The sequence below is a fragment of the Meriones unguiculatus genome, chromosome 20, assembly GCF_030254825.1.
Source record: "Meriones unguiculatus strain TT.TT164.6M chromosome 20, Bangor_MerUng_6.1, whole genome shotgun sequence".
In the NCBI taxonomy this organism is placed as follows: domain Eukaryota; kingdom Metazoa; phylum Chordata; class Mammalia; order Rodentia; family Muridae; genus Meriones; species Meriones unguiculatus.
This window is the reverse complement of record NC_083367.1, coordinates 63,298,723-63,325,334: the sequence shown is the minus strand read 5'-3', so window position 1 is coordinate 63,325,334 and position 26,612 is coordinate 63,298,723. Positions and strand designations below refer to the sequence as shown.

General features: G+C 42.7%; 1 protein-coding gene and 1 pseudogene across 1 annotated transcript in view; both read right to left on the bottom strand.

Moving 5' to 3' along the window:
* Positions 1–6,218: 6,218 nt before the first annotated feature.
* Rsph3 (radial spoke head 3) overlaps positions 6,219–26,612 on the bottom strand; it is a 45,006-nt gene continuing 24,612 nt past the window's right edge. The window contains exon 9 of the mRNA XM_021635736.2: positions 6,219–6,374. Within this exon, the coding sequence (XP_021491411.1) occupies positions 6,351–6,374 (24 nt within the window). The 3' untranslated portion in view covers positions 6,219–6,350. The remainder of the gene's footprint in view (positions 6,375–26,612) is intronic.
* LOC132649559 (large ribosomal subunit protein eL34-like) lies at positions 18,343–26,612 on the bottom strand (annotated as a pseudogene).

Sequence of the window (26,612 nt, the reverse complement as noted above, 5' to 3'; positions counted from 1 at the left end):
GACCCACAAGGTCACTAGAAGCAGGATGCAAGTCTGGCCTTGCTCCCTTCGTTTCACACATGTCTCCTTTACTCTGACCCCTGTTTGACTCTGTACAGGCATGCTAGTCACAAAGACAGGTCTGTCTCCTTATTCGTGATCTCCTCTTTTTCCTACAAGGGTGAAGGTACAGAGATAAATCATCGCTCTAAACCCAGAGTCACCCTGGAGTCCAGGAAACAGCAAGGTCTACCAGGCACACAGAAAGATGATTGATGATGGACAGGGTGCACTCCAGAGCAAATCACCTTGTGGGAACCAGTTTGCTCCCTGCTGCTGTTGGCTAATAGATGAACATTTTTTTTTTTGGAGGCAGTTTCATGCAGCCCAGGCTGGCTTTGAACTCCTGATAATTCCTTCTCTACTTCTCAAGTGCTGGAGTTGTAGGCATGCGCCAAGATGCTGGGCCAATCAACATCTTTTTATCTCATCACCCTCTTGAACTTGAGCTGAGACACCTGAGTAAGGTGCCATGCCTCCAGGAAGGCTTAGTTGTGCACATCTCTCGCTCACATCTTAGTTATTCCCTTTAAACACACCCAAGTGTTGAACACACACACACAATGGAAAGAAAAGAAAATGGTGCCAAGAGTTTTAAAGAGGGCCCTTCCAGGACAAACCTCACAGTAGCTGTGACATAGAAGCTGCACTGTAGTGCCTCAGCCAAACTCTCCCCTACCTCCCTTTAATTTGTGTCTAGCAGCCTTTTATTCCTGGCCCTCACTTGGTCCACACTATATTTCTGATTTGTTCTTGATCCTAGCTCCAGAAGCCATCCATCCACCCATTCAAGAGAGTATCTTCAATTGCTCACCAAGCAGCCTGCTGTTTGTTGAGTCCTCCCTGGCAATAGACGCTGCCTGGGGTCACAGGACACAGAGAAACAGGACAGCCCCAGATGGTGGGCAGCTCATGAAGTGCCACATGAACTTGATGACACATTCTACACATGGATTAAAGGCAGGAGATTGAATAAGTGCCACATCTAGAGAGAACGTCCTTGCAGAAGCCACACTTCATGTAAGGCAGCACAACGCCAAGTCAAGAAGGGAACTTGTGGGGCTGTCCAGCAGCCCTCCTAGAGAAGCCTGAAGCTGGTCTCCAGTGACAACTCTCTCCTCGACGATTGCAGATGTTGCCCACGGGCAGATGTGTTCTCTAAACTGCACTAGCATAAAGAGCCTCTGAGCAGTTCTCCACCTGCCCCTAACCACTTCAAATGTAAACAAGGTGATATTCATTCAAGTTCTTTTTAAATTAAATTCTTCTTCCATTCTTCTTCGTCTTCTGTCCTAGAACTCTGTATAGACCAGGCTCGCCTGGAACTATCACAGATCCACTTGCCTCTGCCTTCTGAATTCTAAATTCTTGGTCAAAAGAAAGAAACAGGGGAAGAGAGCCATTTGAAACCTCTCCCTTTCCCCTTCTGTTCCTTCTCTTGAATCTTCCTTTCCTTCCTCCTCCTCCTCTTGATTCTTTCTCCCTCCATCTCCATTTCTACTCTTGTCTGGAGAAAAGAGTACTTCTCTGGTTTAGCTCTTCGAAGTCTTGCTAAAAAAAATCTCCATCTTCGATTGAGGCCTTACAGCAAAATGGGGAGTTTTCCAGCTTCTAATTTTCCTTTTGCTTGAGGACCATGTGGTCTTGGTCAGCTGTGACTGCTACAGTAAGGATCAGCACTAGAAACAGAAATAGTTTATGGTGACTCTTTCATTAAGGAAGACCATTGTAAGTGGCATCAAATATCCCTTTCTCTGTTGTCTGGGAGTTATTTGGGCTGAGTGGTTATTGCAGAACAGCCATGCAAAATTGCCAATGGCATTTTCATGTGAACTTTGTCAGCAACTTCTTGATAAGACTCTCATAAAACAAGGATCTTCCCACCCTCCACATCCAAACATCCTAGACTTGGCCTTCTCTCTCTGTGGCTTCTTTATACGCAGATTCCACTAGGCAAGGATGGAAAATATTGTTCAATACTTTCGTCTACACTGAATATGCACAGATTTTATGTTTTTCATCATTTCCACAACAATGCAGTGCAACCGTTGTTTTACCGTTTATAAATTGTTTGGTTTAGCTGGGTGTGGTGTTGCACGCCTGTGATCCCATCACTGGAGGAAGCAGGGTCAGATGGATTTCTGTGAGTTTGAGGCCCACCTGTTCTACAAAGTGAGGCCAGCACAGTCAGGACTATACAGAGAAACTCTTGTCTCAAAAAAAAAATTTGTTTGGTTTTACAGGTTGTCTAGAGATTTAACATATAAAGCAGGATGTGTGGTCATAAGAAAACACTTTATCATGTTATTTAAGGGTTTGAGTGTGACAGGGTTTTAATATTTGCACAGGGTCCTGTAACCAGTTCTTCATGAAAACCAAGAGATGTCTTTCTAATCTATTTACATATGTATGCACATATACATGCATGTATGTATATCTGAAGCCGAGCCTTATAGCTCATAATGTCCTCAAAGTTGCTGTTAGCCAAAGATGACCCTGAATTCCTGGGCCTCTACCTGTAATACCCAAGAACTAAATTAAAGGCATAAACACATGCCCATTTCTGTCTACTTGTGCTGGTTAGTCTTATGCCAACTTGACACAAACTAGAATTATCTGAAAGGAGAAAATGCCTTCATAAGATCCAGCTGTAAGGCATTTCTTAATTAGTGATCACTGGAGGAGGGCCTAGCCCATTGTGGGTGGGGCCATCCCTGGGCTTGTGGTCCTGGGTTCTGTTGGCACTGTTTTTAGACTGTACTTTATTTGGTGTTCCTTAAGCCTCTACTTCCTTTCCAACCCCCTAACCCTAGGCAGCAGAGAAAGAAGGTTAGAAGGGAAAGGGGAAGTAGACCTCTTTAGACTTAGGGTTAGGGTCATCAGGTTAGGGTCATCGGGTTCTTCAGGAAAATACCAGTTTCAGTCATTAGGATATCTAGCAGTCCAAACTATCCAACAGCAAACAGCACCTTCTTCCTCCCCTGTCTGCCTCCTCCAAGATCTCACTCTCTCTAGGCTCTCATATTTATACTCTCCTAAGGTCCTCAGAATTCCACTAACTCCAGCTCGCAAAGATCACACACCTCTCCCAGGCCACACGAGGCTGTTCCCAGCTGTCAAAGACCATGCCCCACATGAAGCAATTACCAACTGTGGACAAATGAAAAGCAAATCTGTATCTCACACTTCGGATTAAAACAAAAACATATTTACGTAACATGACTGAGTTTTAAAAGAAAGCAAAACTTCCACTACAGAGTTCTATAAAAGCAGCTGAACAAGCTATGAAGAGCAAACCAGTAAGCAGTACCCCTCCATGGCCTCTGCATCAGTTCCTGCCTCTAAGTCTCTTCACTGTTCGAGTTCCTGTCTTGACTTCCTTCAGTGATGAACAGTGATAAGGAAGTGTAAGCCAAATAAATTCTTTCCTCCCCAACTTGTTTTTTGGTCATGGTGCTTTGTCACAACAATAGAAACTCTAAGATCTCTCTCTCTCTTGCACTTATCTATCTACCATCCATCCATCCATGTATGCATGTTACCATCTATCTGCTACCACTTGCTGTTGTGGATATAAACGTGTTTTTGTTTTGGTCCCTGGCATGGGATGTGGGACTGATTTAGATGGTTCACAGCAGCAGACTATTTGCTTCATGTGGCTCTGGGAGGAGCTCTTTGCCAGCTGCAGATAGTTTAAATCTGTGGACTCTGGAAAGAGAATAAACTCCAGAACCCAGAGAGTGTGGGGCCAAAAAAGAGAAAGAACAAGGCTGCTCCTGCCTCTTCCTTGCTGCTGTGAAACAAGAAGATGGAGAATCCTCTCCTGAAAAGAGGATTAGACTGGCTCCAAGGAACCTGACCACCGTGACCAGCAGGAAGCAGCTAAGAAAGAACTTCGTCCCCTCTCCCACTAACCTTTTCTCTCTCCTACCTGGTGTTGGGGTGTTAGAAGGGATTGGGGTGGAGTAGGGAGGAAAAATAAGATGAAAACAAAAGTTTAAAAAAGTACACCAACAACTTGATTTTCCCCCTTAGGATCAATAATATTAAAAAACAAACAAAAAAACAATAGTTCAATTCAGAGGGCCACAGGAATCCATACCACAGCCAGGTGAGGCTGGATGCCCCACGAGATGGTTTGTTTCCTCCTGGGAAATTCTTCAGATGTGGGAGCCTCCTACCAATGTTCGGGTTGAAGCACTGTTAGGAGTGTCATGCCACACTTGATACCAGTCCACAGTTTAGATGCGAGAGGAAATGAGTCATCATCCTAGTCTGACTAACTCAGTCAATAGGAATAAGAAGCTCAGCTCTCTAGGAAGAACTAGGTCATAAGACCAGATAGTTTTAGGCCCTTTGAGTTGCTATAGCAACATAACTTAGACTGGAGGATCATTGATAGGTGACAGGAATGCATTGCTCGTGTATCTTGAGGCTGAGGAATCCAAGCTGGTTTTTCTGGCTGGTTGTTTGGTAAGGACTTGCTCTTTGCTCCACAAATCATGGCTTACTGCTGCACCCTAACATGGAAGAAGGGGACAGGGAGATTGCTGAAGCCTTTTATAAAGGCACAAAGTTCTTTCAAGAGTGAGAGAGCCCTCTAATCATTTCCCAAAGATTCCCCTCTCTTCATACTATCACATTGGGTACTAGATTCCAAGATATGTGTTTTGGGGAGCACAGATACTGAGACTGAAGCATTAGTGTCCTTCAGTTGGTGAGTTAAGGTCTGTGACAGCTGGTCACACTGCATCCCCACGCAGGGAGCAGAGGAAGTTGAATGTCATGCTAGCACTCTCCATTTTATGTAGCACATGATCTTCACCCACCATCAGTGATGGACTGGACTCATGAACTGCAAGTTGGAACAAATCCTTTATCCTCTGAAGTTGCTTTTGTCATAGTGTTATTACAACAGGAAATGTAAGGTAATCATGAGACACATTCTTGTAGTTGCCTACAAAGGACTGGAACTCTCACGTATACCCTGTAGGCTAAAAATGGTTGAGGAAGAAGTGGAGTCAGTTAAGCCACATCCCTTGAGGGCCATGTATGATTACTTTATAAGCTCCCATCTCTGATATTTGGGGGTTATGGAGCAGGCAGAAGTGGCTACAGTCTGGTCACATCATTCAACTTCAGGTTTCTCCAACACTGAGAACTATATTTTAGGTAAACTGAAATAGGAGACTAGTGCTTGAGAGGAGACAGTGTACAGATGTTCATCTGATTGAACATCGCACTAAACTAATTTTTTTTTAAAAAATATAATGTTCAGACCCTGCTCCAGACTGAGGGAATCACAACTTGTTCACTGAAAAAAAAAAAAAGAGTACTTTCAGCTGGGTGTGGTGGTGCACGCCTTTAATCCCAGAACTCAGAAGATAGAGGCAGGTGGATCTCTGAGTTTGAGGACAGCCTGGTCAACAGAACACGTTCCAGGAAAGCCAGGACTACACAGAGAAATCTATACTTTCAGTGGGATTGAAGGGATGCTCAGTGGTTAAAACACTGGCTTCTCTTCCAGAGAACCAGGGTCTAATTCTGATGTCCACATGGTGGTTTATAATCTATGACTGCAGTCTCGGCGAATCCAATCTGCCTTCTGGCATCCAAAGGAACAGGCATGAAGGTGAAACACCCACACACATAGAGTAAAATAAAGTGGTTTTAGGGTGGCTTTTTTGTATGTGGACTTGGGTCTGTTGTCTTCAGCTCCCAGGTCAAGTACCCACCCAAAGGCCCTTTAGGAGGAGCTTCGCCTTAGCCAGCATGAGGCTTGAGAAGTGTGCCAGGGAGGGAGGCAGAACTTGGTTAGCAGTGCTCGGGAACTGGGGGTAAGGGCAGATCCCAGCTGTTTGCTCACTCATGTGTTTCATGTGTTCTGAGTTACCATGAAAGGTCCCAACACACAGCACAGACTACACAAACATTTGTTGACTAAGTCAGTGGTAAAGTATAGAGATCAGCTGTGTTCTCTCCCTAGGTTCTCAAGCATGCAGCTTTCCGCCCCTCCCCCCCAACACCCGCGTCCAGAGCACACAGTAGGAGACTGTCACCCTTCACAGGCTATTTTTGTGTTGATGCCTCTTCATTTTGAAAAGAGTAGACAGTGCTTTATGGCTTTTTCTAAAACTCAAAAATGACAATGCCTTTTCAAAAGCATTTTAATGAATAATCTACAATAGGTAAATAAATTAAGAAAAAAATAAACCTTACATTTTTATTTCTCCCTTCTCCCCCCTCCCCCCCCAATAAGCCAATGGTTTCTAAGGTGGCTGTTAAAATCTTCTTGATGACAAGGGTTAAACTCAGCCTGGGAAATAGTCGGACATCTGTAAGACACAAATATTCAATATGTAAAAATATACAATATGTAAATTAATGAAGGGCAGTCATTTGTTGAGGAAAGCTAAAATAGTGGCCAGATAAAGTAATCTCCCATGAGCCCCACTTCTCAGAACCTGGCATCCAACCAAGGGTTCAATGAAAGTGGACAAGGGGATCTACCCCAGCAGGAAGAAACTGCTTTGTCCAAAGACCCTTCTCAAAAATCCAAACCTGGAAACAGAAGGTAATGACTCATACTTTATGGATGACTAATAGTGAACCAATTCTGATGAGTTAATGAATGGATCTTTTAAAATTATTGTAAACTTTATGATGGTTCATATTACCATTCTCTGTATTGTGGCTTTGTTAGTAATTACAGCAGGTGCACACAAGAACTAAAAAGTGCTAGAAATAACAAACGTATATTGATAAGTCCTTTGCATAATTTGCAAGTTTTAAGTTTCTCTCTTTAGAGAAAATAAGGTTGCTGCCTGCCTTACTCATATAGTGATCAGAGGTAGGCGAGCCCTTTCAGGTAAACTTTTTTGCCTTTATTAACTGAAAAAGACAGCTGAGATTTAAGGAAGTAAGAAGTGAGGGCCTGGGAGGAGAGCTCAGTGAATAAAGTGCCTGCTGTGCAAATGTAAGGAACGGAGTCTGATCCCTGGCTCTCAAATAAAAACCAAGTGAGCATGGCAAACTGCCTAGAATTACAGTGCTGGGGAGGCGGAGATCAGGACCCCCAGGGTAAGCTGATGAGCTAGAGTAGCTGTTATTTCTAGGTTCAGTGAGAGATCCTGCCTCAGTAAATGAAGAGAATTAATCAAGAAAGAATACAGTGTCGGCCTCTGACCTCCATAGGCAAGCACACACACATGTATAACCACCACATACATATGAACAACCACATGCATATATACATATGAAGTTTGAAATGATATTCATTAGAATTAGAGACATTTTATTTACAAATACTTCTTAGAAAAATCCAAGGGTAGGAACTCTGTTGGTTGTAACTATACACACAAACAAAAACTGCATTCCTCCCCCCAACCCCACCAACCCCTGAGATGGAGTTTTACTCTGGTTGTTCTGGAACTCACTATGTAGACCAGGCTGGCTTCAAAACTCACAGATACACCTGCCTCTGCCTCCCAAGTGCTGGGATTAAAGGCCTGTGCCACTATACCTAGCCAAAAGCCAGACTTCTAGACCAATGGGGCTTCCTCTCCAGCCTTTCCCATTATAATGGAATGTATCTCCCTCCCGTCCTCCCTCCCTCCCTCCCTCCTTTCCTCCCTCTTTCTCTGTCTCTCCCTCTCCAGCCAACGCCCGCCCCCCAACCTCTCTTTCTGCAGGGTTTCTCTGTGTGGCCCTGGCTGTCCTGAACTCATGCAGTAGAACAGGCTGGCCTTGAACTCAAGAGATCAACCTCATCCTGAGTGCTGCAATCAAAGACATGAGTCACTGCCTGGGTGGAATTTATCTCTTACACTGTAACAGAGACTAACACCTTTCTTCCCTTCCTTCTTTCCTTCCTTCCTTCCTTCCTTCCTTCCTTCCTTCCTTCCTTCCTTCCTTCCTTCCTTCCTTCCTTCCTTCCTTCCTTCCTTCTTAGATATTCTGACATAGAAATGACGAAAGAAACTAACGTTGAGTCTTCCTGGAGAATCTAGGGCCCCTTTCCACCTCAAAGCCATACCATCTCTTTGCCACAAGCTCTCACAGTCACAGATTCTGAGCATCATGTAATAGCTTTGGGGACTCTGTTCAACTTTACTAATTACAACCATTCTTCTTTGGGGCATTTATATGGGAGAAAAACAAAATGACAAATCTGTCCTAAATGACAGATTAAATCACAAAAACAGCCACTAAGGACTTTTTGCTGAAACTGTCAGCCTTGACATGCATTCATGGAGAATATGACTTTCTTATATTCTGGCTGTCCCTAAGTGTCAGAGTCTGGGGTATGCATATCACCGAGGGAAGAGCTCAGGTCATCTCAGAAACCAGAGGGGATGTGCCCAGCTTGAGGTAAGCACACAAACTACATTATGGCACCAGGAAAATAAGCTACATCGCACATGATGCACCTTTGTTCTGGCACACAAACTTTTAGGGAAAACATCTTTAAATATATTCTGGCAGAATATTATTCCTTAAGAGCAGCACCCTGCCTGCCAGTCACACCGTCTTGGTCCCTAACCCCATCTCCCACCCCCCTGCTCTTCTGAGTAGATCAACTGTTTGGTCCCTATCTCCTCTTCCCACCTCCTGCCCTTCAACTGTATTCTGCAGCTGTCTCCTTGTGGACGTCTCCACTTTTCCAACCTCAGAAGTTTCGTTTCAGTTCAGTCTCTTCTTTATGGTTCAGTGTCCCTTAAGTAACCCAGTGCCCTTAAGTAACCCAGTGTCTAAACACTTGTCACTGAGAAGTTTACTTCCTCATCTAAGGAGTGGCTCCCTACAACTCAAATCCATCAGGCTCCAGGATGGCAGCTTCTGTCTTCCCTGGCCTGCAAGCTAGTTGCTGCTGTCACTGTCTTGAAAGCCCGATTCTTTAATCTTCCACTGTCTCTACTCACAGCAGGGAGGGAACTTGGTTGTCCCTAAGTGTCAGAGTCTGGGGTATGCATATCCCTTAGGGAAGAGCTCAGGTCATCTCAGAAACCAGAGATGAGGTAAGCACACAAACTACATTATGGCACCAGACCATAAGCTACATCGCACATGATGCACCTTTGTTCTGGCACACAAACTTTTAGGGAAAACATCTTTAAAGCAGAAAATAACCAGTGTTGGCTTTTTGCTTCTGACACTATAAGGCCATTTGACTGGCACCTGTCTAATGACCATGAAGCCTGACAGGGCAGAGGACACACTGTCAAATCTGTACTCTCAGAGTGCAAAAATCAGACTGGAGCCCAGTTCCTCACCAGAGGTTAGCTTCATCTGCCTCTACTATTTTACAGATAACCAGCTTTTCTTTTTTCCCCCTATGTCTCTGGCCCTGGCATTCAGCACCACTCTTGCAATTTACCTTCTTGTCTCAACAATTTGAATATTAGCAATTAGCCTTCTTATTTCCAATCTTTTTGAAAATTTTAGATATTTGCTATAGTTATCCTTAAAAATATAAACATGATACCATTTCCTGCTCAAGATCTACCCCAGTTCTCTCCAGAAAGTCAATCGGTATGCGAGAACAAAACAATTTTTCTTACAATGAGGAGTGAAGTAAAAATAACTTGAGTACATATACAATTAATCGTTATGAAGCGGACAATCTTTTGAAAGAATTATTTCTCCACTTAATTATTTGAAAAATGCAACTAATCAAATGGATTCATTTATGTGTGTAGTGGACTAACAAAACAATATGTCTGTAAGTTGCTTAGACCTAGTTGGTCTAATGAGTCAGCAGTTCTTATGATTAAAAATTAGCATTTTCTATCCAATGTAATAGAACAATCTGCATAATCCATCATAAATAATTTTGCCATATTTCTAGACCTTATGAAGATAAAATCCACAGTATTTTGTGACTTCACTGTTTCAATAATGCAGGCCAGGATTATGACACTGGTGACACCATGTTTGGGCACTGGTGTTGGATTCTTACGTGACCCTAATCTGAACATGGTGGTTGCAGTCCTGCATCTCTGAGCTCATGAATGTTTTTAATGTAATTCTCTTGTGCTCAGCTCTCAGAACTTAAATCTTAATATATCATTTATTTTTTTTTAATTTCTGTCTATAAGCCGCAGGCTAATGCTCCATCCAGCTTTTAAGAACACATAACCAGACACAGTTCTACAAAGACAAAGAATAAAATCTCACAACTATCATAAATGAACTCAGTTCTGCACTGTGACAATACTCTGAGTTCCTTTCACACGGGAAGTGTCTGAAGGCCTGTGAAACCTTCCTGAGGGCCTCAGTGTATAGGGGGAGAAGTCATACTTTATTTCTCGCATGGGTTACAAGAGCTTCAGTTATCATATTAAAGGACCTGTTGAGGTACTGTTGGATGCCAAGTGTTAAATTTGCCATGGTAAGGTGGCAGCCTGGTGGCACTGTGTGCTTAGAAACTCAATGCTCAACGAGCCTGTTTGCCCTCCCTTTATGTCATATTTAGAGAAGACAAACGATTGTGAAACAAAAACAACACAACAGATGTCAGTGTGAGAATTTCACTTTCATCACTGGGTAATGAACATTCTTTGTCCTATGTGGTGGGATCACGTTATCTGACAGGCTGGACCTGAGGAGAGGGCTGGCAGCAATTTAAACCATCTAGAGAGCTGTTTCCTCATTCCTCTTGGATGAAATCTATACTTTTCTGGATATTTAAAAATTATGGCAAAAAGCATAAATAAATAAAAGCTAAAGATAAAAATTAAAAACGAAAACCTCTCACCCAGCTCTCATCTGGCCAGAAACCCTTCTCCATCAGCTAGTGGCAGGCAGGGTGTTGTCTGCCCTTTCTCTTTCGGCTTTGCTGTAGAAGCCTGTTGTTTCTAATCTCAGAAGCCAGTGGGTCACAGGCAGGGAGAAGCTGTCCTCGGGGTTCTCTAGGGGAGGTGGTAGGTATTCTTCAACCGTGGCTCTTTCTCTCTCAGAGAATGTCTGGAGGTTCATGCCTTGTCCTGTCCCCTCCTGCAGGAAGGCACTGTCTGCCTGAAGCAGTAGAGCAGAATGCAGGGGAGGGGAATCCTGTTCAAGAGTTGCCAGTGTCTGTGCAGTGTGCAGCCATAGGGGGCTTCTAGGGCAGTGCTCAATTTTGTGACAAGACAGCGGTGTGTCTTTTGGCCCCTAACCTCTCCTGCAGGGAGCCGGCTGAGGTTCTTTCAAGCCTCTCAGTGATGGAAAGTCTGCTCTGACACTAGTGGCTGGGGACCGAGCCCCTTTGGCCACCAGAGCTGACTGATGAATTTCAAGCTGTGCCAGTGCCGGCCTCTTGGTGCAGCAGCTAGCTCTGCCATAGTGCCTGTGCTATTTCCCAGACAGATGGCCAAAGCCACTATGGGGACCATGGGAAACAGGAGGTGGTGTGTGGGGCAGAGGAGCCGAGAGGTCCTGCTGGGGGATACCCTGAGTGTGACCGCTGTACCATGGGGCTGGTGACTTCTTACCCAGTATATAAATCCATTACTTATTGTTGGGCAGCACTTTAAGCCTTGCAATAAACCTGTTCAGGGGCACCGAGCTGCAGCTGCAGGAGGTTAGGTCAGCCTTCCAAGGACTGCCTTTGAAGGACCTTAGAACACACAGCCACACCCTCTCTTCTCTCCAGCTGCCTCAGTGAGCCAGTTCCTTCCTGTAGGACAGGGCGGCACAAAGCACACAGTGGCATGATGCTTGGGCCTGGGCCCTGTCTCCTTTGAGAAGGGAGGTCCATCTAAACACCTGGAGACCTATCACAGAACCCAGGAGCAGCAGGCAACCACCTTTATGGCACTGAGCAATTTGGTTTATTCCAGCAAGATGACTGAAAAGGGAGGCATGTTAACTGAAAAATTTTAAGATGCTGTGAGTGGTCTCTGACATAAACTGTTAGTGGTAGTATTAGGCAGTGTTGAGACAAGGTCTCTTGCATAGTCCAGGGCTAGCCTTGAACTCATGAAGTTGCTGAGAATGACCTTGAACTTCTCATCCTCTACCACATTCATTTTATCCAGTGTGGGGAATCAAACCCATTGCCTAATGCCTGTTAGGCAAGTATTGTACAGACTGAGCCACATTCCTGGCCCCAGATATAATGTTAGTGACCCATTTTAAAAACAAGGGGGAGGGGCTGGAGAGATGGCTCAGAGGTTAAGAGCACTGGCTGTTCTTCCAGTGGTCCTGAGTTCAATTCCCAGCAACCACATGGTGGCTCACAACCATCTATAATGAGTTCTGGTGTGCAGGTGTACATGCAGGCAGAACACTGTATACATGGTAAATAAATAAATCTTAAAAACAAACAAACAAACAAACAAGGGGGAGAAGCAAAGTCATGGGAAGGCCTGAAAACCAGGCCTTGAAACTGAGCAGGCCACACTCATCTTGTTAGGATGCCATCCAAGAATGATGCCCTTGGCAGCCCATTCTCATGGTCTCTGAAGAGCCAGCTATATTCAGCTTCACCTAGTAGTGTCCATCAAAGGGAAAATGGCCACTGACTGTTTCTTATGGCTTTATGTGGTCATCCCTTTGGCCCACTGTAGCCAAGCAACCTCATTTGTAATGGCAGAATATTCTGGTGGAACATGGAAGACCCCTCCATTCTACCAGTGGTTTCATTCTTGGTTCTGTGTAGCTGAGTTCATCATAATGACACCATTCTCTGCTATGCTTGACCAGATGGCTATGAGACTTCCTAAGTCACTGGCATCCAGTGGCCTGGCCTGGCCATGGTGCTTCTAGATGACAAGGCCACTTGTGACTTGGGGCCAGTCATGGGAGTATCCATCCTGCCATGTTGGATATGGGTCAACACCAGTGATTAGGAAGAAAAATCAGCTTGCCAAAGTATTAAGAAAGAAGGTTGGATGATGCCCTACAAACATCCTGGACAGGTGTGACTATACAATTTGAGAAGATCAATGCCAAATGAAACACAGAGCCCTTATTTAAAGATTAAGAATTTAAAACACCTGGTGTGATATTGCACACCTTTGATTTCAGCACTTGGGAGGCAGAGGAAGGACTGTGAATTCAAGGCCAGCCTGGTCTACAGAGTGAATTCTAGTATAGCCAGGGCTACAAAGAGAAACCCTGTCTTAAAAAAAAAAAAAAAAAAAAAAAAAAAAAAGAATTTTAAGACAATAACATAGAAAATCAAGTTTTGTTGGGAACCCTTATGAGTAATGGGTTCTGTGTGGCTCTGCAGGTCACATGAAGCTACCTCTCTCTGACTAAGTGGTCACTGTGGGCAACAGGAAACAAAATGTGAACTATGACATGAGATAAAAGCCTGCACATTCCAAAACTTGGAGTTGGACCCACGGGTAACAGTCAACAGATGCAACAGGCCCTGTGGGCCATGGTCTGCCGGATAGTGCTGCTTTAGCTATGGAAGGCCGAGATGATGGGACATCTAGGAGTGAGGCGTAGTTTGGATTTGGGGCTGAATGAGGTCAGAGTCAACTTGTCCAGCACTTATCTTCTGCCTTCCAGAGATGGGTCTGGCCTTGTGGCATGTGATCATTAGAATCTAGCCTTTGCTTAACAGATGCTGGCTGTAGCCAAGTGCCAAAGACAGTGGAGTAAACCTTGGTGGAATTCACCAGAAGCTGTTATACAGCTACAGCCATAACACTTGTCCCAAGACTGGACTACACCAAAGGAGACATAGCTTCTCTATCTGCAGTAGATTGTGTCTGCTAAAGGGCGCAAGACCAGCTGTTCCTCTCCTGGAATCAAAAAGGCCCACCTCTACTCAGCCACACTCACTGTGAACAGTGAGGAAACTGTAGTTGCAGCTACCTTTTTTTTTTTCCCTCACAAGTTTTTCTTCTTCCCATGAGCAATGTGTGGGCTGCTGGATGCTAGAGCCCAAAAATAATTCTCAGAGTAGCAGCCCTTCAACTCCACTTGCTTAGCAGACCAATGGGAGGCTGGCACTGTTTCTCAGTACTAGAACACCAATTGGTTCTTTCCTTAATGCTGAGATTTCTTATTTTGCACTTCATTTTTTATTTACTTCATCAAAGATTTCTAACAGCTGTTTAAAAGTCACCATTGCTAGTTTCAGGAGCTGGTACCTCTTGGCATAGGATGCAGTTTTTTTCTTTAGAATATGCTTTTTTTTTCCTCCTATGACAGGTAAGTTTTTTAATTGAGATATTAAATTACATATTTGTGGGAGGTGGTGTGATAATTTGATACATGTACATGATCTGTAATGACTAAGTTAATAATTGGTATTTCTATATCCTCAAACATTTATCACACCTTTGTGTTGGAAGCCTTTAACTTCATTTTTTAAAAAAATATGTTTTTTTCCTTTTTTAATTTAAATATTTATTTTTTGATATTAATTACAGTTTATTCACTTTGTATCTCAGCTGTAGCCCCCTCCTTCATCCCCTCCCAATCCCACCCTCCCTCTTTCATCTCCTCTCATGCCCCTCTCCAAGTCCACTGATAGGAGAGGTACTCTTCCCCCTCTATCTGACCCTAGCCTATCAGGTCTCATCAGGACTGACTGTATTGTCTTCCTCTGAGGCTTGGTAAGGCTGCTTCCCCCCCAGGGGGAGGTAATCAAAGAACAGCCACTGAGTTCATGTTAGAAACAGTCCCTTACTAGGGAACCCACTTGGAGACTGAGATGCCATGGGCTACATCTGTGCAGGGGTTCTAGGTTATCTCCATGAATGGTCCTTGGTTGGAGTATCAGTGTCAGAAAAGACCCCTGAGCCCAGATTTTTGGTTCTGTTGCTCTCCTTGAGGAGCACCTGTCCCCTCCAGGTCTTTCTATCCCTTCTTTCATAAGCTTCCCTGTACTCTGCCCAAAGTTTGGTTATGAGCCTCAGCATCTGCTTTGATACCCTGCTTGGTAGAGTCTTTCAGAGGCCCTCTGTGGTAGGCTCATATCCAAACCTCAAGTGACAATACATGCTGGAGAGGATGTGGAGAAAGGGGAACCCTCCTCCATTGATGGTAAGAATGTAAACTTGTACAACCACTTTGGAAATCAATCTGGCACTTTCTCAGACAAGTAGGAATAGCACTTCCTCAAGATCCAGCTATCCTAGCCCTAGGCATATACCCCAAATATGCTCAAGTGTACAAGGACATTTGCTTAACCATGTTCGTAGCAGTTTTATTCACAGTAGCCAGAACCCTGGAAACAACCCAGATGTCCTCAGCTGAGGAATGGATACAGAAATTGTGGTACATTTATACAATGGAATACTACTCAAAAATTAAAAACAAGGAAATCCTGAAATTTGCAGGCAAATGTGGGATCTAGAAAAGATCATGCTGAGTGAGGTATCCCAGAAGCAGAAAGATACACATGGTATATACTCATAAGTAGATATTGGACATATAATATAGGATAATCATACTAAAATCTGTTCATCTAAAGAAGCTAAGCAAGGAGGACAATCCTAGGTAAGATGATCAGTCCTCACTCAGAAAAGGCAAATGGCATGGATATTGGAAGAGGGAGAAAAGAGGAAATATTTTATTCTTTGCACACCCCATTTACAAATGTCTAAAAAAACTGTTAAAATCCATCATCTCTCCTGCCCCTTCCCAGCTCTAATACCCACTGCTAGGGTCTCTACATTTAGGATATTAAAACTGCAGCTTTATCATGAAGATGTGTACATATCTTTCTGCGTCTGGTTTCATGTAACATGGTATCTCCAATACTATCCATGTTGCTGCAAATAACAGGAATTCATTCTTTGTGAGGCTGAGTAATATGACATTATGCAAACATAAGCCATTTAAAAGAGCCACTCTTCCATCACTGGACCCCTAGGTTGGCTGGGCATCTCATCTGCTGTGCGTAGTGCCGTAATGAGAGTTCAGGTGAGGCTTTAGGACTCACTCTGTCTAGCCAGGCATGCTGCTGCACACCTGAAATCCCAGCACTCAGGGAGGCAGAGGCAGGCAGATCTTTGTGAGTTTGAGGCCAGCCTGATCTACAACGTGAGTCCAGAACAGCCAAGGCTACACAGAGAAATCTTGTCTCAAAAAACCAAAACCAACCAACCAACCAACCAACCAACCAACCAACCAACCAACCAAACAAACAAACAAACTCACTATATCTCCCTTGGATGAATACCCAGTATCAATCATATCGCTAAGTCATCAGCAGTTCTGTCTTTTTCTAAGGATCCTTCACACCCTTTCTGTAATGTCTGTAGTAGTTACCTTCTCAGTGAGTGTGTGCAAGGGTCTCCTTTTCTCTCCTTTGCCAGCACTAATCTCCATCTCTTTGGAAATAGGCACCTTACAAGAGCAAAGCGCTTTCTTACTGTGGTTTGGCTCTGTATTTCCCTCATCATTTTTGATACTGAGTATTTTAATAAACGTGTTGGCTAACATGACCCCCCAAAATGTTGCAATGTGCATTCTGGGCTGAAAGAAGTATTCTACGATGTCTAGTGTTATTAGCCTATAAAGGTGCTCACACCACACACTTCTTAATCTCCTGCTAAGTTATATTATCCATTGTTCAAAGTAGGGGTTTGACTTAAAAATGGAAAGCTGAAGATAGCAAAAGATTTAAATAAAACAAAACTTCAGGGGCTGGAGAGATGGCTCAGAGGTTAAGAGCACTGGCTGTTCTTCCAGAGGTCCTGAGTTCAACTCCTAGCAGCTATATGGTGGCTCACAACCATCTACATTGGCCTCTGATGCTCTCTTCTGGCATGCTGGTGTGCATGCAGATAGAGTCCTTATATACATACATAAAATGTATAAATATATCTTAAAAATTTTTCAGGCTGGAGAGATGGCTCAGCGGTTAAGAGCACCAGCTCTTCTTCCAGAGGTCCTGTGTTCAATTCCCAGACAACCACATAGTGGCTCACAACCATCTGCAATGGGATCTGATACCCTCTTCTAGGTGTGTGAAAACAGATCACTCATACATAAAAATAGATAAATAAATATTAAAAAATTTTTTTTTCAGTGACAGGGGTTTGATGGTTCTCATTTTTGTATTTGAGAGTTGAATTCTCACCTACTGGTAGGTGCAAATACATTTTAAGTGTGGTATTTTCCTCAGATGGTTTGTGTCTTGCTACTTTTTTAAGATTGATGCCGTGGCTGACTCTACAGTTTCCCCACAGGCCTGTGTGGAAGACTCGTTCTCCAGCTGGAAGTGCCATTGGAGCAGTGCTGTGACCTTCTGGAGGGGGCCCTCCTTGGAAGAAGTACATTGTGGAAGGGCAAGCTTTTGAGTGGTGTGTCTGGTTCGAAGAGCCCTTCCTCCTCCTCCTCTTAGTTCTTGCTGCCACGCCGGGAGCAGCTGTGCTACTCGCTGGTTACCATATCTCATTTCAGGTGTGTACAATAGAGTCCCCTGACTGCAGACTACGCCCTCTAACAGTGTAAACTGAAGTGCGCGTGTGCTCCATGTGAAAGTCCGCAAGTAGCTGTCACAAAGGTGGAGTCTGCCTGCGTCTACCGTCAGTAGAGCTGCTTCAGCTCTGGCTTGGTTATGGTTTTTGTGTCATTTTCTGTCCTTTTACAAATTTCAACTTACTTGTATCTTTGAATTTCAGGTCTTTCGTAGGCATGTACCTGAAAACAGAGATTCCCCCGAGTGTGTCAATTGTGTCTCTTGTAGACAAAATGTTTTATATTCTGCTGGTTGTTGCCTTCTGAAAACTGGAGTGTTTAAACCATTAAATGTATAAGACTTCCACTGCCATTTTGCTGTGTTTTTCACAGGTCTTATGCATTTTTATGTTTCTCTTTCTCCATTATTGCCCTCCTTTTGCATTAAATTCACGTTTTCCATTACACAATATAATACTTTGCTTCCTCTTTCTTCCCCATGACTGTATGCTGTTCATAATCTGAGGGCACATTCACATGATTTGTCTTGCTCCCTTCACACTGATTTCCTTGTCTCTTGGAAGTCTACAGCACATCTCCATGTGATGTCCTTATTCTATGGAGAGCTCACAAGCCTCTTAGATGAGGTACTTTCTGCCATGTATAAATCTTTAGCTATGCATCTTCTAGATTCTTCCTCTTCTAGCTGATATTTCCTGTTCACATCTGGATATGCCTGATAGTCTTGCTCAGGTTTCAGAGATTGTTTATTTTCCTTCACTCCTCTTTCTTCCTGTTCCTCAGAGTGGATTTATTTTATTTGGCATAATTTCAGCTTCAGGGATTCTTTATTTGTAGATCAAACTGTGCTATGGAAGTCCTGAAGAAAGGATTTGATTTCAGTATCTGATTTTTGAATACCAGAATTCCCACTCGGTTCTTCTCGTTTCTGACTTCTATTTGTTTTTTTTTTTTTTTTTTTTAAGATTTCATTTTTATTTTCTGTGTTTTGCTTTTATTCATATCTGTATACCACATGTGTGACTGGTGTCTAAAGAGGTCAGAAGGTGGCATCAGATCCCCTGGGACCCGTATTGCAGACTACTGAAAGCCAGCAAGTGGATAGCTGGGCACTAAACTGTGGTCCTCTGAGGAGCAGCCAGTACTTTTAACCTCTGAGCCACCTCTCCAGCCTCACTGCTTCTGCCATTTCATTGATTTTATTATTTGATGAGATCACACTCTCATACTTTAGCTCTCTAGACATTGTTTCCTTCAGCTCTTTGAACATGTAATGACTCAAGCATCTTTTCTGGTAAGCTGAAAATTTGGACTTCCTCACAAAGCTTTGGCAGATAGACCTTTGCTCTTCTGAAGGATATATTTTCTTATTTTTTGCATGTTTGTTAAATGTTTTGTTTTGGGGCATTAAGTACTGGACATTTTGAGTAAGTATAACATAGTATTTTGGGAGACAGATTCTTGTCCCACCAGTACTTTGAGTTTTTGTTGTGGTTTTTATTTTACTCTTTATAATAACCTTCCTGCAAAAATGCTGTCCAATTCTCTTCTCTGATGTGTGGCCACTGCAGTCTGTTCAGTTAAGTTAGTGGATCAGCAATTAGAATATATATTAAAAATACTCCTTTCAAAAACCATTCTCATGTGTGTGTGGGGAATTCATGCCACTGTGCATGAGGGAGGTCAGAAGACCACATGCAAGAGTTAGTACTCTCCCTCTACTATGTGGGACTTGGGGAACTAAACTCAGGGCACATGCTTGGTGCAAGTGGCTTTACCCACCAAGCTATCTGGCTGAGCCCTAGAGACTTAGGTGAATCACTAACCCTTCTACTGTTTGCAGAGAGGCTCCGTATGGGTCGGGGTATATGTCAATTCCTACCCGTATCAGTCCTCAAGGTCAATCAGGGATGAGCACTCCATGCTCCTACTCCTGCTGTTGTCTCCATCTTAGGTAAATGTCATGTTACACTTGTTCTAGATTTAAATTATTTAACAGCAATGCCCTGGTGTTAGGACCTTTGTCAATGAGCAAACTCTGAGTCAGATCAAATAAAGTCATGCCCTAAAGATGGGCTTTTCAGGGAGCTGACCCAAAGTCAAATTGTGACAAGTGTCTTTGGAATGTGCTTTGAGAGACACTGAGCCTATTTTACTCCTTTCAGTGGCTGCTAGGCTACTTGTTAGCTGTTATGGCCCAAGTCTGCTGGTCTCCATGGCCATGGGGCTGAAACAAGACTGAGAGAGGGGAGCACCATCGAGTTTGTTGTTCTGAGAGCTGCTGCTGTCCCCAATACACGCAGGGCCACTGCTCCAAGTCTTTGATTAAAGTCAGATTGATTCAGGGAATTTTTGCCTGCCTGTCCCCATTGCTTTTGTGGAGTAGCAGATTTTGAGAAGTCCTTTTCCCACCATTCGAGATGGTGGTTATGGGTTCCCTTCTACATATGGTAATTCCTGTCCTGGGCTGTAATATGAAGGTATGTTTAGGAGCAGCTGAGGAATGTTTTGTGATAATTATACACACACACACACACACACACACACACACACACTGTTACACTTTAGGATATATCTTCCTATGCAGTTTCTTTTGTGACTACTAGCTCTATGGTATGCTCATAGCAAGCACTCTCCCCTTGTATGTCACCTCTAACTTGCTATGGAGTTAGTAACCGAGAGTCAAATGTTACTTGCTATAGTGCCATGAGGGTGCACAGCACTGTGTGTGGGCTTTGTGGTGTTGTACTTCCTCAGATGATTTTGACCTTCTTCCTATAGTGTGCACAAGTGGTTCTCAACCTTCCCAATGCTACGACCCTTTAACACAGTTTCTCATGCTGTGGTGACCCCCAACCCTAAAATTATGTTCATTTGACTTCATAACTGTCTATTTGCTATTTTATGAATCATAAAGTAAACATCTGTGTTTTCTGATGGTCTTTGGTAACCCTGTGAAAGGGTCATGACCTACAGGTTGAGAACCACTGTTTTAGACAGTGTATTTGTCTATATCGGAGATAGAGGATGTGCGTTGCTGCTAAGTTGGGGGGAGTAAGACTCTTAGAGTACTCCTTAGTGAGTAAGATTACAGCTACAACAGCATCTGGGCTCCAGAGGCACATGAGAGGAACCTGGATAACTACAAGTTTCACAGTTGTAGTTACAGGGTAAAAGGTAAGAGGTTGTAAAGCTATGGTGTGGGAGAAAAAACTGAGAGAACACTTCAGGAAAAAATAATTTTACGAGGGTGTATAGCATGATGATTGATATAACAAAAACTCTGGTCTCCTATGCCATAATCATGCCTCTATGATTACAACTAAGGACAGAAATGGGGAGGCTTTAAACATGTCTATATTTAGTATACATGCATATGTGTGTGCATGCTCATGTCACAGAATCTCTGTAGAGGTCAGAAGACAACTTGCAGGAGTCATCTTTCTCCCTCTACTGTGTAGGTCCCAGAGTCTGAACTCAAGAGTGTCAGGCTTCATAATAGTTGCCTTTACCCGGACCTTGGGATAGCTTTTAATTTGGTATAAAAGAACTCCTAATGACAAATGTCAAGAGTAAATAATTGACTAAGCATTTACCACTGCGTGGGCCAGGTGAGACAGAACAAAATAGGAAAGAACTGTTTTCTAGCTCATGAAACAAAAAAACTCCCTCATTTTTAGAGAAAATAAAGAAAGATTAGAGCTGGTGAGGTAACTTAGTATGTGAAGGTGCTTGCCATTAAGTCTGACAACCCATTTTTGATCCCTAGTACCCAAAAAGCAAAAGGAGAGAAATGACCCCTAAATCTGTTCCCTAACCTCCACATGGGTGCCCATGGCATGCCCTACACATATGGTAATTCGGAGAGAGTAGCTGACTTGAATGAGCATCTGTTAGAGATCCAGAATGGGATGAAGAACGAAGTTAGTGAGTACAGTAAGTATGGTCTACAATAATCATTTTAAGAGTGAGTCTGATACCCCAACAAAGCTGGCAGATGATGTTACAGCAAGGTAAGTATTCAATGCGAGACTGGATATCTAAGGACTGCAAAGAAATTAAAAACAATTTCTCTACAAGTTATTAAATCAGCATATAAAACAATGGAGCTTATTACAGTACTTTCAAATATTTATGTCATTATACACTTTGTTTTTCAAGATAGGGTTTCTCTGTGTAGCCTTGGCTATCCTAGAACTCAGTATGCAGACCAGGCTGACTCAAACTCAGATCTGCCTGCCTCTGTATCCCGAGTGCTGGGATTAAAGGTGTGTGCCACTAATGTCTGGCTTAAACACTGTTCTTATTCATCCCCTTCCCATACTCTCCTCTTCTTGTCCCTCCATTGCTGGTCTCCTCCTCCCTTCAAATAGTATCTGTCCTCTTCTGCTTTTACTGCTCACACACTCCATCACTCTTTCCTCACTCCTTTGCCTCCCTTAAAGTCACTTCCTCACCTCTTGATTCCTTCTCTCTCTTTCAGTTCCTTTTCTCTTTCTCTCTCTTTCTCTTACACACCCCCACACACAGGCAGATACAAACATAGATATCCACACACATTTTTTTTTTATGACCAGGCATTGACCTTTATTACTTAAAAAGGCTGCATATTTATTTTGCTTTCTGACTCTGTGCTTGTGCCTTTAACACTTTCACAATAATGTTCCTCAATAAGGAAAGCCTGCTTGATCCTGTCACACACACATGGAACCACCACAGGCTCTGCTGATGTGCTTAGACAATCTCATAAGGACTTTAGGCCTCACAGCACAAACCCCTTGAAGTCTGCCTGGGCCCACACCCCATGCAGATTTAGGTGCTTTCCCAACTTTCTTGGTATACAGGTAAACAATCCTGTTGCCAGAGGTTCGAGACAGCCTAGTTTTGTTAGAGGCTGCATTGTAGGAGAGCCTACGACGGTATGTCAAGTCCTGGACCATTCTGCCTCTAAGCAGCATACCCAGAAGTGGAAGCTGCACACACAAATTTAAAGCTAAAGTCTACATGTAAGAGAAAAAACCTGGCAGCTGTCTTTCTAAGTCTGTCTTACTTTGCTTAACAGAATAATATCTACCAGCTGCATCCCTTTTCCTACCAGTGTTATGATTTCACTTCTCTCTATGGCTGAATGATGTGGTCCAAGTACACAATGAAATTTTATCTGTACCAAGCTTTCTTTTGGCCACCAAATTACTTTTGAAGTTGAGCTCAAGTTAATGTTGACATAGGTCTTTACTGACCCCTAGTGGGAAATATGAATATTAATATAATCTAAATTGTTAGAAGACTATAATTAACACACATTAAAATGCTTATTTTCTAAACACCATGTATCAGTATATTGACAAATATTTGTTTTGAAGTCTACTTTTAAAAATGTGTTAAAATGGTCAGATTCTGGTTAGATTTAGGCAGTATTGGTTATTGGTTCCATCAGTGGGAAATGAAGCCCAAACATAGGCTCTACAGAGTGCCTTGAGATTAGATGAGGAAAATGGCTATGTAGGTATAGAATACATATAAAACAAGGGAGAGCATATGAAACTTTCTATAGTAGGAAGAACATGTGAAATCAAATTAGATAAAAATGGCGGATGGGGTTATTGTTTTGCTAATGTAAGAAAATGAACTTGCTGGGGTAGAAGAAATAGGTATCATGACATTTGATGTAGTATAAAAAAAAGTATCCCTTCCTCACTGTGACCCTTCATTGTGATTTTAAAAGGAAGTATATGCTTTAAGTGTTCTCCTTCCATATGATTTTAAGATTTTATGAAAAACCAATAAATGAGTCTTTTCCAATTTTACAAAGGAAAGCTTTGAGAAAGGAAAAGTCCCCTTCTGAGGTGAGGCTTAGCTCTTGCAGATACAGAGTGTAGACCAGAAGGTCTGGCTTGAGCCAATTTACATGAGTTTACATAAGTTCTTGCAGGGACCCTCAGGCCATGTTAGTCTCCCTCACTTAAACTTAACGATGTCGAGTGTAGAGGAAAATGACATTGGAGCTTTTCTCTGTTTAGTTATGTGGGAACTAATGCCAAGACTCCAATCTCTGTATGGTGACCACACATTGGGTGGTCACGTATGGGTATCACGTACCCTCTGTCATCTCAGTGCTAGCTAAGACAGGAGGAATGGGTTCATGGAAGGAGCATCAGTAAATGTTGGTCAGTGGAGTTGAAGGTGTCTACCAATCCACCCACTTGTGCAGCTGCGTATGGTTATGGCGAGTCCAAGACTGCTGCCTTCTTTCTATAGCACCCCACCTGTGCCTGAGGTAACGCTTCAGGAACTTGACAAAAACACCAATTGTTCACTTAAGATACTGGAAATATAAAACTGGTCTCTTTTTCTCTCAGATACAATACCTTGACCTCTCTCTTACTTGGTTTCTCTCTAGGATGGAACAGGATGGTGACAAGGCTAAGCCTGTCTCAATGGAGAGTGTCTGGATTTACACATATTTCAATAAATTATGAAATTATACAGCATACATTGTATGTCTAGCAAAACATGTGCAAAGGCACATGGCTGAGGAAGTCATAAGCCCTAGCAGGGATTGACTACTGTCTTATAAGTACCTTTGTTTATACCCACAGACAAGACAAAGGGTACTCCAATCTTTATCAGAGAAGTCTCTCACAGTGAATAAAGAACCTCATGGCTGTTCAAGGTGCTGAGAATAACTGATGGTTGAGAGCTCAGTCCTAAACAAGATAATTTTTACCACCCTAATGTCTCAGACACAGTACAGAAAAAAAGAGGCAGACCTATCGAAAAAGCTTGAGACAGACAGGAGCTGGGAAACGCCATCTTCTGGATATAACACAGACACAGCAATCATGAACTCAAAACAGCTGCGACTATCTGCACTGAGGCTGTGCAAGACTGGCCCTGCCAATAGTCAGGAAGCATGATCATGGGCCCCTATTGGCTACTGACAGACTCCGGAAGCATGGCATCATTTCTTTAGTTGTACCCATCAGGTTCCAACTGACAGTTCCAAGCCCATGGCCATACTCTGTGACCTTTATCCCTGGGTCACAAAACAAAACAGACACGGATTTAGGAAAGGGTTTTATAGAGAGGAGGAGAGGGTTGACAGGTGGGAGGGAGATAAAAGAGAGTGAGTCATATATATAATTCATATAAGTATGAAATTGTCAAAGAACAAATTGCTGTAAAATGTTGAATAGGCTAGATTTTATAAAGATAGTAACAGTTGCAGGAAGCAATTAGCTTCAAATTAATTTTAAATAAGTTGTAGATATTTTAAAAGCAGTAATAAATTTTAAATTATAAAAGTTTTATATTTATAATTAAGTTTATTTAAATATTCAAAATTTTGCTAAAATCAGTATGTTACAAATTTTAGGATGATAATAAAGACTGTTTAACTAGGTCAGCAGGGGAAAACAAATGTGACTTGAATATTTAAAGTTCTGCAGAGCAGTAACTCACTTAAATTTGTAACCCGTGCCTTACCAGGCCAGAGGTCAGAGGTCAGAGGAGGAGGCTTCTCAGGTCAGAGTCCTGGCTAGGGTTCTGGTGACAGTTGTGTGACTCCTACACTTGTTGCCTGTTACAAATCATTCTAAATTTCCTAGCTCTGGGATCTTCACTTTTAGCACTCAAGGCAGCTCCATTACCAGACTGTGAGTAAGGAAGAGTAATCTATTCAGGGCTGTTTACCCTAAGGGCTGTACCTCCTGCTTGGTATTTGACACACAGCAGGTACCTGTTCATGTCTGCTGTGACTAAACAAAAGGAAGGTGGAGATACAAGCATCATCACATGACTCAGGAAGTTTCCATGAGGTTAAACAGTATTATGATATAATACCTGGGGAACTGGGTACAATCATTTTATATTTATAATCACATACACATTCTTGCACTGGTCTTAAGTTACAATGGATATGCAAATAAGTTATGCCATTTCATGACTGCCAATTCTATCTCCTTGGGCCTTATAAGGCTAGACTGAATGTCTGCCTGACAACTCACACTTGTCAGTTATTGCCCGTAGTCATAAGACTGAGATGCTCACCTGTACTTTTAGCTACTGCAGGGAATGGTCTAAATGAGCTCAGCAAAGAGTCAAGAATGACTCTCCTGTACACCACAGTCAACTACAATATCCAACAGCTTGCTACATTTTAAAGAGACAAGCAAGTTACATAAACTAGTATGGGGAAAAAAAGACATACTATTTGGTAAAGGATAAGATATGTAAACAACATATTTATTAGTTACAAAGTAAAAGCTTGTATTTTCTAAAGATGGAAGCATGCATGAGCCTAAACAGCCTATAAAAGGCCTGGGCACTTCCAGCCAGCTGACAACAGAGGCTGTGTGTGTGACCCAGCCTCACACACAGCCTCTGTGCAGAGGGAGGAGACAGCTTTTGTTTTTATTGTTGTTGCCTGAAAATTTTCTAGGAGTGAAATAAGAAAAAGAGAGATGCAAGAATGTAACCAGTCCAGAGCAGTAAGCAAACCTTTGTTAGATAGTGATGATGGAGCAGGTGCCTGTTCAATTTTATACAAACAAGGGCTCAGTGTTTGCTCCTTATAGGGAGGGGGCACCTTGGTCAGGAACAGACTTAGGTAATCCTTACCGAATGGGCAGGCTAGTGTCCAGCACAGAAGACAAGCTTAATGGCTGACAGCACTATTCAGTGAACATGAGATATGAGACTTACCAAAAAGGAATTAATCCACAAAATGAGAAGGATTAAGAAAAGATACACTTAAAAGTTATAAATGACAGTAAAGGAAAACGTGATTAGATAAGATTCTTATTAGTATGATAATATGGCCTTTGAATATTCTGTTAAATCAATGAAAAATATCATTTTTATAGTTTTATTTTTATCATAATTGATTTGTTCAGCCAATTAGAAAAAAGATTTGGTGTCAAATATCACATAATTTCTACTGTGTGGGTCACACACACCAGTACCTGATTGCATTACTCCTGACCAGATACTGAGTGGCTCCTCGGGGGCCCATTATCCTTCTGGTGTGACAGCTTCTCCCCTACAGACTGCCTCTTTTCTGCTTGGTCACTCAGCCAGGAAGGAGGCCCTTCTTCCGTAGGCTTCCTTTCTTTCCTATCATCTTGGGATGATATTGTCTGTGAGGAGCCTCTGTCTAGAGGTGGCTTCTGGGTAGGGGGCGTGGCTGGCTCCCGTAATTCTGA